The sequence below is a fragment of the Salmo salar genome, chromosome 14, assembly GCF_965601325.2.
Source record: "Salmo salar chromosome 14, fSalSal1, whole genome shotgun sequence".
NCBI classification, from domain to species: domain Eukaryota; kingdom Metazoa; phylum Chordata; class Actinopteri; order Salmoniformes; family Salmonidae; genus Salmo; species Salmo salar.
In genome coordinates this window covers 91,279,567-91,293,708 of record NC_138304.1, presented here as the reverse complement: position 1 = coordinate 91,293,708, position 14,142 = coordinate 91,279,567, and the positions used below count along the sequence as shown (strand labels likewise).

At 42.9% G+C, this 14,142-nt stretch overlaps 1 protein-coding gene across 2 annotated transcripts in view; it reads right to left on the bottom strand.

Annotated features, from left to right (window-relative positions):
• Nucleotides 1-14,142, bottom strand: part of LOC106570454 (VPS50 EARP/GARPII complex subunit) — a 266,801-nt gene that overhangs the window by 179,377 nt on the left and 73,282 nt on the right. For both annotated transcript variants that reach the window (XM_045694895.2, XM_045694896.2), the window contains exon 5: nt 5,681-5,734. In XM_045694895.2, the coding sequence (XP_045550851.1) occupies nt 5,681-5,734 (54 nt within the window). The remainder of the gene's footprint in view (nt 1-5,680; nt 5,735-14,142) is intronic.

The following is a 14,142-nucleotide window of genomic DNA, read 5'->3' as shown; positions in this document are numbered from 1 at the left end:
GGTGGTATGAGGGCCCGACGTCCACAGGTGGGGGTTGTGCTTACAGCTAAACACCGTGCATGGACGTCTGGCATTTGCCTAGAGAACACCAAGATTGGCAAATTCGCCACTGGTGCCCTGTGCTCTTCACAGAAGAAAGCAGGTTCACACTGAGCACGTGACAGACGTGACAGAGTCTGGAGACGCCGTGGAGAACGTTCTGCTGCCTGCAACATCCTCCAGCATGACCGGTTTGGCGGTGGGTCAGTCATGGTGTGGGGTGGCATTTCTTTGGGGGGCCGCACAGCCCTCCATGTGCTCGCCAGATGTAGCCTGACTGCCATTAGGTACCGAGATGAGATCCTCAGACCCCTTGTGAGACCATATGCTGGTGCGGTTGGCCCTGGGTTCCTCCTAATGCAAGACAATGCTAGACCTCATGTGGCTGGAGTGTGTCAGCAGTTCCTGCAAGAGGAAGGCATTGATGCTATGGACTGGCCCGCACGTTCCCCAGACCTGAATCCAATTGAGCACATCTGGGACATCATGTCTCGCTCCATCCACCAACGCCACGTTGCACCAGAGACTGTCCAGGAGTTGGCGGATGCTTTAGTCCAGGTCTGGGAGGAGATCCCTCAGGAGACCATCCGCCACCTCATCAGGAGCATGCCCAGGCGTTGTAGGGAGGTCATACAGGCACGTGGAGGCCACACACACTACTGAGCCTCATTTTGACTTGTTTTAAGGACATTACATCAAAGTTGGATCAGCCTGTAGTGTGATTTTCCACTTAAATTTTGAGTGTGACTCCAAATCCAGACCTCCATGGGTTGATAAATTGGATTTCCATTGATTATTTGTGTGTGATTTTGTTGTCAGCACATTCAACTATGTAAAGAAAAAAGTATTTAATAAGATTATTTCATTCATTCAGATCTATGATGTGTTATTTTAGTGTTCCCTTTATTTTTTTGAGCAGTATATAATACCTACATAATATTATAGCTAGACTACATATCACCATACAAACAATATATAATACCTACATAATATTATAGCTAGACTACATATCACCATACAAACAATATATAATACCTACATAATATTATAGCTAGACTACATATCACCATACAAACAATATATAATACCTACATAATATTATAGCTAGACTACATATCACCATACAAACAATATATAATACCTACATAATATTATAGCTAGACTACATATCGCCATACAAACAATATATAATACCTACATAATATTATAGCTAGACTACATATCGCCATACAAACAATATATAATACCTACATAATATTATAGCTAGACTACATATCACCATACAAACAATATATAATACCTACATAATATTATAGCTAGACTACATATCACCATACAAACAATATATAATACCTACATAATATTATAGCTAGACTACATATCACCATACAAACAATATATAATACCTACATAACAATATAGCTAAACTACATATCACCATACAAATGATATAAAACCTAAATATTATAGCTAGACTACATATCGCCACACAAATTATATAACATAATACCTATACTACATATCGCCATACAAACGATATACCTAAATATTATAGCTAGACTACATATCGCCATACAAACGATATAATACCGATATAATATTGTCATAGGTAGGCTATATATCACCATACAAACAATATATAATACCTAAATAATATTATAGCATAGCTAGGCTACATAATCGCTATACAAAGTATATAACACCTATATAATATTACAGCATAGCTAGGCTATACACAGCCATACAAACAAAGTATATAATATAATAGCAGAGCTAGAGTATATAAGTGGAAACACTTATCTCCCTCACTGGCTTTAAGCACCAGCTGTCAGAGCAGCTCACAGATCACTGTACCTGTACATAGCCCATCTATAATTTAGCCCATACAACTACCCCTTCCCCTACTGTATTTATTTATTTATTTTGCTCCTTTGCACCCCATTATTTCTATTTCTACTTTGCACTTTCTTCCACTACAAATCTACAATTCCAGTGTTTTACTTGCTATATTGTATCTACTTTGCCTTGGCCTTTTTTGCCTTTACCTCCCTTATCTCACCTCATTTGCTCACACTGTATATAGACTTATTTTTCTACTGTATTATTGACTGTATGTTTGTTTTACTCCATGTGTAACTCTGTGTTGTTGTATGTGTCGAACTGCTTTGCTTTATCTTGGCCAGGTCGCAATTGTAAATGAGAACTTGTTCTCAACTTGCCTACCTGGTTAAATAAAGGTGAAATAAAAATAAAAAATAAATAAAAATATATAGCCATAGAATCTATATAATAACCATATAATATTTTAGGATAGCTAGGCTATATATAGACATACAAACTAATAATATTATAGCATAGCTAGGCTATACATAGCCAATCAAAACGATATAAAAGTTTTAAAAAATGTAATAGAAATGTTAGTACATTTCTTGAAAATCAATGTTAGAAACATCTTTATTTACATAAGTATTCACATCCGAAGTACCTTTGGCAGAGATAACAGCTTTGAGTCGTCTTGGGTATGTCTGTGTCAGCTTTGCACATCTGTATTTGGGGATTTTCTCCCATTATTCCTGGCAGATTTTCTCAAGCTCTGTTTAAGATAGATGGGGAGCAGTGGTGAACAGCAACCAAGTCTTTCCACAGATTTACAGTGGGATTCAAGTCTGGGCTTTGGCTGGGTCACTCAAGGACTAGAGGTCGACTGATTAATCGGAATGGCCGATTAATTAGGGGGATTTCAAGTTTTCATAACAATCTGAAATCGGTATTTTTGGAAGCCGATTTGGCCGATTTTTATATATTTTTTTACCTTTATTTAACTAGGCAAGTCAGTTAAGAATACATTCTTATTTTCAATGACGGCCTAGGAACGGTGGGTTAACTGCCTTGTTCAGGGGCAGAACGACAGATTTTTACCTTGTCAGCTCGGGGATTCAATCTTGCAACCTTACGGTTAACTAGTCCAACGCTCTAACCACCTGCTTTACATTGCACTCCACGAGGAGCCTGCCTGTTACGCGAATGCAGTAAGAAGCCAAGGTAAGTTGCTAGCTAGAATTAAACTTATCTTATAAAAAACAATCAATCATTCATAATCAGTAGTTAACTACACATGGTTGATGATATTATTAGTTTATCTAGCTTGTCCTGCGTTGCATATAATCGCTTAGGTACACGTTGCTCCAACCATAAACATCAATGCATTTCTTAAAATCAATACACAAGTATATATTTTTAAACCTGCATATTTAGTTAATATTGTCTGCTAACATGAATTTCTTTTAACTAGGGAAAATGTGTCAGGGTATATGCAGCAGTTTGGGCCGCCTGGCTCGTTGCGAACTGTGAAGACTATTTCTTCCTGATAAAGACAGCCGACTTCGCCAAACGGGGGATCATTTAACAAAAGCGCATTTGCCAAAAAAGCACAATCGTGGCACGACTGTACCTAACCATAAACATCAATGCCTTCCTTAAAATCAATACACAGAAGTATATATTTTTAAACCTGCATATTTAGCTAAAAGAAATCCAGGTTAGCAGGCAATATTAACCAGGTGAAATTGTGTCATTTTGCATTCATTGCACGCAGAATCAGGATCTTTGCAACAGTTTGGGCCGCCTGGCTCGTTGCGAACTAATTTGTCAGAATTTTACGTAATTATGACATAACATTGAAAGTTGTGCAATGTAACAGGAATATTTAGACTTAGGGATGCCACCCGTTAGATAAATACGGAACGGTTCCGTATTTCACTGACAGGAAAAACATTTTGTTTTCGAGATGATAGTTTCCAGATTCGACCATATTAATGACCTAAGGCTCGTATTTCTGTGTGTTATTATGTTATAATTAAGTCTATGATTTGATAGAGCAGTCTGACTGAGCGGTGGTAGGCAGCATCAAGCTCGTAAGCGTTCATTCAAACAGCCCTTTCGTGCGTTTGCCAGCAGCCCTTCGCAATGCATTGCGCTGTTTATGACTTCAAGCCTATCAACTCCCAAGATTAGGCTGGTGTAACCGATGTGAAATGGCTAGCTAGTTAGCCGGGTGCGCGCTAATAGCGTTTCAAAACGTCACTCGCTCTGAGACTTGGAGTAGTTGTTTCCCTTGCTCTACATGGGTAATGCTGCTTCGAGAGTGGCTATTGTCGATGTGTTCCCGGTTTGAGCCCAGGTAGGAGCGAGGAGAGGGACGGAAGCTATACTGTTACACTGGCAATACTAAAGTGCCTATAAGAACATCCAATAGTCAAAGGTATATGAAATACAAATCGTATAGAGAGTCCTATAATAGTCCTATAATTCCTATAATAACTACAACCTAAACCTTCTTACCTGGGAATATTGAAGACTCATGTTAAAAGGAACCAAAAGCTTTCATATGTTCTCATGTTCTGAGCAAGGAACTTAAACGTTAGCTTTTTTACATGGCACATATTGCACTTTTACTTTCTTCTCTAACACTTTGTTTTTGCATTATTTAAACCAAACTGAACATGTTTCATTATTTATTTGAGGCTAAATTGATTTTATTGATGTATTATATTAAGTTAAAATAAGTGTTCCTTCAGTATTGTTGTAATTGTCATTATTACAAATATATACATTTTTAAAAAATACAAATAATAATAATAATAATAATTTTTAAAAAATAAAAAAATTTGCCCGATTAATTGGTATCGGCTTTTTTGGGGACCTCCAATAATCGGTATCGGAGTTGAAAAATCATAATCGGTCGACCTCTATCAAGGACTTCCCATTAGTTCTCAAGCAATTCAAGCGTTGCTTTGGCTGTATGATTGGAGTCATTGCCTTGGTGGAATGTAAATCTTCGCCCCAGTCTAAGGTCGTTTGCACTCGAAGCAGGTTCTCATAAACGATTTGGCTCCATTCAATGACAGATGAGCTGTGCCTGTCTTTCTCCAGGACATTGCACTTTGCATTCAGACCAGAGTAAAATTTGTTTCATCAGACCACATCGTTTTTATCTTATGCTCTCAGAGTCTTTCACGTCATGCTGTCATGTGCCTTTTTCTCAGGAGTGGGTTCCGTCTGGCTACTCTCCCATACTAGCTAACCAACAACTGAATGTATTTGAGAGACAAAAAGTGCAACTTAATTTATGTTTTCAATAGAAATTGGAGATGAAATAGTTGACATGTTGTCAGCATTCTAAGCCAACTGTCAGTTTTGCCCCATAGTTGAGCATGTTTTTGTTGCTAAACAACCAACCTGTCTATAAGGCAAACGCAGTATGTCATATATCTTTTTCTATTTTTTTTATTTAACATTTATTTAACGAGGCAAGTCAGTTAACAACAAATTCTTATTTACAATGACGGCCCAGGAAAAGTGGGTTAACTGCCTTGTTCAGGGGAAGAACGACAGATTTTTACCTTGTCAGCTCGGGGATTCGATCCAACAACCTTTCGGTTACTTGCCCAACGCTCTAACCACTAGGCTACCTGCCGCCCCGTAATGGTAATGCCGGTATTTTCCACATTACCTCCTTTGGCATGACTGATTGACAGTTGATATCAATCAGCGTAAATAAACACTGGAAGAGTTTGGGTGAGACTTTAAAATGTATACAGTGTCAGGAAAGGAGGAAGGAAAAAGAATGAAGAAAGCATACCTTGACATAGGACGGCTGTTTTTCCAGGATAAGATCGGCAACTTTTTTGGAAACCTACAGAGCGAGGACAAAAAAAATAACCCAGTCAGATGCTTGTAAATGCCATCCCACCTGAGAAAAACGGTTATCATACTATGGTAGAGCATGGAGAAAGAATAGCTGGCTTTGGTGCCTGTATCTAAAACATAAGTCTTTAACCAAGAGGATTCTCACAATGTGGAATATCTGTATTGTTGATCAAACCGAGACTGAATTAGCCTACACTTTACTACGAGACTGAATTAGCCTTCACTTTACTACGAGACTGAACTAGCCTTCACTTTACTACGAGACTGAATTAAATCTACACTTTACTACGAGACTGAATTAAATCTATACTTTACTACGAGACTGAATTAAATCTATACTTTACTACGAGACTGAATTAAATCTATACTTTACTACTAGACTGAATTAAATCTATACTTTACTACGAGACTGAATTAAATCTATACTTTACTACGAGACTGAATTAAATCTATACTTTACTACTAGACTGAATTAAATCTATACTTTACTACTAGACTGAATTAAATCTATACTTTACTACTAGACTGAATTAAATCTATACTTTACTACGAGACTGAATTAAATCTATACTTTACTACGAGACTGAATTAAATCTATACTTTACTACGAGACTGAATTAAATCTATACTTTACTACGAGACTGAATTAAATCTATACTTTACTACGAGACTGAATTAAATCTATACTTTACTACGAGACTGAATTAAATCTATACTACTAGACTGAATTAAATCTATACTACTAGACTGAATTAAATCTATACTACTAGACTGAATTAAATCTATACTACTAGAGTGAATTAAATCTATACTACTAGACTGAATTAAATCTATACTACTAGACTGAATTAAATCTATACTACTAGACTGAATTAAATCTATACTACTAGACTGAATTAAATCTATACTACTAGACTGAATTAAATCTATAATTTACTACGAGACTGAATTATATCTATACTTTACTACTAGACTGAATTAAATCTATACTTTACTACTAGACTGAATTAAATCTATACTTTACTACTAGACTGAATTAAATCTATACTTTACTACGAGACTGAATTAAATCTATACTTTACTACGAGACTGAATTAAATCTATACTTTACTACGAGACTGAATTAAATCTATACTTTACTACGAGACTGAATTATATCTATACTTTACTACGAGACTGAATTAAATCTATACTTTACTACGAGACTGAATTAAATCTATACTTTACTACTAGACTGAATTAAATCTATACTACTAGACTGAATTAAATCTATACTACTAGACTGAATTAAATCTATACTACTAGACTGAATTAAATCTATACTACTAGACTGAATTAAATCTATACTACTAGACTGAATTAAATCTATACTACTAGACTGAATTAAATCTATAATTTACTACGAGACTGAATTATATCTATACTTTACTACTAGACTGAATTAAATCTATACTTTACTACGAGACTGAATTAAATCTATACTTTACTACTAGACTGAATTAAATCTATACTTTACTACTAGACTGAATTAAATCTATACTTTACTACTAGACTGAATTAAATCTATACTTTACTACTAGACTGAATTAAATCTATACTTTACTACTAGACTGAATTAAATCTATACTTTACTACTAGACTGAATTAAATCTATACTTTACTACGAGCCTGAATTATATCTATACTTTACTACGAGACTGAATTCAATCTATAATTTACTACTAGCTACTTAAGAATAGCCTATTGTGTGTTGTACAGTATGTGCTGTACTCTATGTAACATTGGCATTATTCAAATATTGTGTGTATCATAGTCTTCATTGGTGTTTTCTGAGAAGCAAGGCCTAAAGGACAGAAAAGGTCAATGTTGCATTGATGAAATAAGAAATGTAACATCCCCTGTAGAAATAACTACCAGGTTGGGTTAACTACCAGGTTGTAGAAATATCTACCAGGTTGGGTTAACTACCAGGTTGTAGAAATAACTACCAGGTTGGGTTAATTTAACCCTGGACTAAATCATGCCAACACTCTCACACAGCATGCTGTATTTACTCAGTAGAAGAAGCCATGATTGTGCACCTACACAACACGACATACTCACAATAAATACACAAGGGACAGACTTGCCACCTAGCTACACATAGCCTAGTTCGTTGTGGATAGCATCCGACTTATAACACATTTAGGGCAAGGCTGTAGTGGGGATAACACACACAGACACACACAGCTAGGAACATAATGTTCCAGAGCGTTGTCGATGCTCAGTACACAGCTCCACAGTGAGGGGGAGCTGATATATTGCTGTACGGAGACGGAGGGGGGGTGTAAGGGAGCTAACTGGAGCCCTGAACAGAACAGATGGTCGGATTGTTCAGCTGCTACACTTGCTTGCTCAACTGTGTGTGTGTGTGTGTGTGTGTGTGAGAGAGAGTGAGAGAGAGAGAGAGAGAAGAGAGAGAAGAGAGAGAGAAGAGAGAGAGAGAGAGAAGAGAGAGAGGAGAGAGAGAGAGAAGAGAGAGGAGAGAGAGAGAGAAGAGAGAGAAGAGAGAGAGGAGAGAGAGAGAAGAGAGAGGAGAGAGAGAGGAGAGAGAGAGAAGAGAGAGAGAGGAGAGAGAGAGAGGAGAGAGAGAGAAGAGAGAGAGAGGAGAGAGAGGAGAGAGAGAGAGGAGAGAGAGGAGAGAGAGGAGAGAGAGGAGAGAGAGGAGAGAGAGAGGAGAGAGAGAGAGAAGAGAGAGGAGAGAGAGAGAGAGGAGAGAGAGAGAGAAATAATGAATGTGAGATGGAGAGTTGGAGGGGATAGCCTCTGAAATCAACCATATTTTTTGAAATAAAAAAAACTAGAAACCATACTAATACCTTTATGAGGTTATAAAAAGCAAAGATGACTGTTTGTAAGATGAGTACATGCGTGTGTACATGCTTGGGAAACAAGTTCTGTGCCAGGGGTCTATGCTTTTTACAAGGAGCACGTGTGCGCCTAAATTGGAAAAATGTTGGCACACCCAAAGAAATGTAGGAGCACAATGAACAATATTTGAGGTAATAAAGCTAGAATCCTTCATTTTTCTAGGCGCACTGGTGCTCCTAAATTAAAATTACAGATCGCACAGCAAAATATTTAGACGCATAGCAGTGGTTCAGTGTGAGGAATCACAGCACTTACAGCACAACACCAGTCCCATTTGGGATCCAGAGAAAGGGCTCATCCCTGGTACAGAGACCCTTCTCTTCACTCAAACACAATTCACTCAAAAAACACATCCATATCATCAATAAGCAGCAGTGTGGAAAAGACCCAATCACCTGCAGGGGCCCACACCACCACACAGATTAGCCCGCCCATCACCTGTGATCTGACAGAGCCCAACGGCGAGGTATAATTCACATGTAATTGACTGGGATGCAGAGCGGAGTTAATAGCCCAATTTTCTGGCTTCACGCCCCATGCATTTTAGCTAAGAGCTGTCAATCAGAAAGACTACTAGGTAGCAGTAAGAAATGGCACCCTATTCACCATATAGTGTGCACTACTTTTGACCAGAGCCCTATGAGTCCTGATCAAAAGTAGTTCACTATATATATGGCGTAGGGTGCCATTTTGGACGCAGTCTACTGTAAGTGTTCTTCACCAGCTGCAGTTAGGGGTCTAAAAGCCAACAGCCAATCACATCGAATTCAGAAAGACAATCAACCAGTCATCGCCCTCGGTTTGTAGCCCAAAGGTATAGACCGTGAAGCTGGACAGAAACAGTGGGCGTTAAGTTAGCCTATACCCGTTAGCCTATACCACTGCAGCATCCTAACATAACTCAATCATACACTGAGTGAGACGTTTCTATGTCAACAAATTTGACACACTAAAAGGTGTAAAGGAACATGTTGATTTCGTGCAGAGCCGTGGTTGTAACACTCCCCGGTACATGTCACATACAACTACCCACCACAATCAGAGACAGGGGCTCAATGTCCACCCTTTCCATTACTTATCCTACCTGCCTGTCTCCCCATCTCATTTCCTTACTGCCTGAATAAAACTAAATGTTGATTTCTCTCATGTACTAAATCCATTCTTTGAGAATTTGAGAGTTCCATCTGAGGTCTGTGATGCTAAGTGTCAGAGAGGCAGGGAGTGAAGTGGATCATTTCAATTTCTCTTATTACCTAAATGGCACAACACCAGCCCTAGTGATTTCATAGCCAGCCTACTTTACCAGTACTGCACCAAATGAGGTTTCTATAGTTCGTTAAGGGGAGACAGACAGTGGTGATGTACTGTATATCAAGCAGCTAAGTAAACACGGTGGCCATCTAAAAAAATACTTTCTACATCCCAAATAGAATAATATCACCTAAATCCCTCAACTCTGGACCTGAAAGTCAGCTATTGTTCCCCTGCAATCGAGTACTGATTTAGACCTGGGACACTAGGTGACCTCAGAGGTAAGAGTTGAATACCCCGGGACTATATGGTGAATAATATCATAGCCTATTCCGCAAAAGTAGTGTACTGTGTAGGGAATAGGATGTCATTTAGGACACAGGAGAGCATGAAACCCAGGAAGAGTCCTTGTCAATATCAATGAGTGAGCTGGATCAATTCCCCCCCCCCCGCCGGCCCCTTCCTCCTCCTAATACACCGGGATCAATACACACCGCCAGCCCCTTCCTCCTCCTAATACACCTGGATCAATAAACACCGCCGGCCCCTTCCTCCTCCTAATACACCTGGATCAATACACACCACCGGCCCCGTCCTCCTCCTAATACACCTGGATCAATACATACCACCGGCCCCTTCCTCCTCCTAATACACCTGGATCAATACGTACCGCCGGCCCCTTCCTCCTCCTAATACACCTGGATCAATACACACCACCGGCCCCTTCCTCCTCCTAATACACCTGGATCAATACACACCGCCGGCCCCTTCCTCCTCCTAATACACCTGGATCAATACACACCGCCGGCCCTTTCCTCCTCCTAATACACCTGGATCAATACATACCGCCGGCCCCTTCCTCCTCCTAATACACCTGGATCAATACATACCGCCGGCCCCTTCCTCCTCCTAATACACCTAGATCAATACATACCGCCGGCCCCTTCCTCCTCCTAATACACCTGGATCAATACACACCGCCGGCCCTTTCCTCCTCCTAATACACCTGGATCAATACATACCGCCGGCCCCTTCCTCCTCCTAATACACCTGGATCAATACACACCGCCGGCCCTTTCCTCCTCCTAATACACCTGGATCAATACACACCGCCGGCCCCTTTCTCCTCCTAATACACCTGGATCAATACACACCTCCGGCCCCTTCCTCCTCCTAATACACCTGTATCAATACACACCGCCGGCCCCTTCCTCCTCCTAATACACCTGGATCAATACACACCTCCGGCCCCTTCCTCCTCCTAATACACCTGTATCAATACACACCGCCGGCCCCTTCCTCCTCCTAATACACCTGGATCAATACATACCGCCGGCCCCTTCCTCCTCCTAATACACCTGGATCAATACACACCGCCGGCCCCTTTCTCCTCCTAATACACCTGGATCAATACACACCTCCGGCCCCTTCCTCCTCCTAATACACCTGGATCAATACACACCGCCGGCCCCTTCCTCCTCCTAATACACCTGGATCAATACACACCGCCTGCCCCTTCCTCCTCCTAATACACCTGGATCAATACACACCGCCGGCCCCTTCCTCCTCCTAATACACCTGGATCAATACACACCGCCGGCCCCTTCCTCCTCCTAATACACCTGGAACAATACATACCGCCGGCCCCTTCCTCCTCCTAATACACCTGGAACAATACATACCGCCGGCCCCTTCCTCCTCCTAATACACCTGGAACAATACATACCGCCGGCCCCTTCCTCCTCCTAATAAACCTGGATCAATACATACCGCCGGCCCCTTCCTCCTCCTAATACACCTGGAATAATACATACGCCTGCCCCTTCCTCCTCCTAATACACCTGGATCAAAACATACCGCCGGCCCCTTCCTCCTCCTAATACACCTGGATCAATTCTGCCGGCCCCTTCCTCCTCCTAACACACCTGGATCAATTCTTCCCCCCCCCCCCCCCCCCCGCCGGCCCCTTCCTCCGCCTAATACACCTGGATCAATACATACCGCCGGCCCCTTCCTCCTCCTAATACACCTGGATCAATACACACCGCCGGCCCCTTTCTCCTCCTAATACACCTGGATCAATACACACCTCCGGCCCCTTCCTCCTCCTAATACACCTGGATCAATACACACCGCCGGCCCCTTCCTCCTCCTAATACACCTGGATCAATACACACCGCCTGCCCCTTCCTCCTCCTAATACACCTGTATCAATACACACCGCCGGCCCCTTCCTCCTCCTAATACACCTGGATCAATACATACCGCCGGCCCCTTCCTCCTCCTAATACACCTGGATCAATACACACCGCCGGCCCCTTTCTCCTCCTAATACACCTGGATCAATACACACCTCCGGCCCCTTCCTCCTCCTAATACACCTGGATCAATACACACCGCCGGCCCCTTCCTCCTCCTAATACACCTGGATCAATACACACCGCCTGCCCCTTCCTCCTCCTAATACACCTGGATCAATACACACCGCCGGCCCCTTCCTCCTCCTAATACACCTGGATCAATACACACCGCCGGCCCCTTCCTCCTCCTAATACACCTGGAACAATACATACCGCCGGCCCCTTCCTCCTCCTAATACACCTGGAACAATACATACTGCCGGCCCCTTCCTCCTCCTAATAAACCTGGATCAATACATACCGCCGGCCCCTTCCTCCTCCTAATACACCTGGAATAATACATACGCCTGCCCCTTCCTCCTCCTAATACACCTGGATCAAAACATACCGCCGGCCCCTTCCTCCTCCTAATACACCTGGATCAATTCTGCCGGCCCCTTCCTCCTCCTAACACACCTGGATCAATTCTCCCCCCCCCCCCCCCCCCCCGCCGGCCCCTTCCTCCGCCTAATACACCTGGATCAATACATACCGCCGGCCCCTTCCTCCTCCTAATACACCTGGATCAATACACACCGCCGGCCCTTTCCTCCTCCTAATACACCTGGATCAATACACACCGCCGGCCCTTTCCTCCTCCTAATACACCTGGATCAATACATACCGCCGGCCCCTTCCTCCTCCTAATACACCTGGATCAATACATACCGCCGGCCCCTTCCTCCTCCTAATACACCTGGATCAATACACACCGCCGGCCCCTTTCTCCTCCTAATACACCTGGATCAATACACACCTCCGGCCCCTTCCTCCTCCTAATACACCTGGCTCAATACACACCGCCGGCCCCTTCCTCCTCCTAATACACCTGGATCAATACACACCGCCTGCCCCTTCCTCCTCCTAATACACCTGTATCAATACACACCGCCGGCCCCTTCCTCCTCCTAATACACCTGGATCAATACATACCGCCGGCCCCTTCCTCCTCCTAATACACCTGGATCAATACACACCGCCGGCCCCTTTCTCCTCCTAATACACCTGGATCAATACACACCTCCGGCCCCTTCCTCCTCCTAATACACCTGGATCAATACACACCGCCGGCCCCTTCCTCCTCCTAATACACCTGGATCAATACACACCGCCTGCCCCTTCCTCCTCCTAATACACCTGGATCAATACACACCGCCGGCCCCTTCCTCCTCCTAATACACCTGGATCAATACACACCGCCGGCCCCTTCCTCCTCCTAATACACCTGGAACAATACATACCGCCGGCCCCTTCCTCCTCCTAATACACCTGGAACAATACATACCGCCGGCCCCTTCCTCCTCCTAATAAACCTGGATCAATACATACCGCCGGCCCCTTCCTCCTCCTAATACACCTGGAATAATACATACGCCTGCCCCTTCCTCCTCCTAATACACCTGGATCAAAACATACCGCCGGCCCCTTCCTCCTCCTAATACACCTGGATCAATTCTGCCGGCCCCTTCCTCCTCCTAACACACCTGGATCAATTCTCCCCCCCCCCCCCCCCCCCCCCCCCGCCGGCCCCTTCCTCCGCCTAATACACCTGGATCAATACATACCGCCGGCCCCTTCCTCCTCCTAATACACCTGGATCAATACACACCACCGGCCCCTTCCTCCTCCTAATACACCTGGATCAATACACACCGCCGGCCCCTTCCTCCTCCTAATACACCTGGATCAATACAGACCTCCGGTCCCTTCCTCCTCCTAATACACCTGGATCAATACACACCGCCGGCCCCTTCCTCCTCCTAATACACCTGGATCAATACACACCGCCGGCCCCTTCCTCCTCCTAATACACCTGGATCAATACACACCGCCG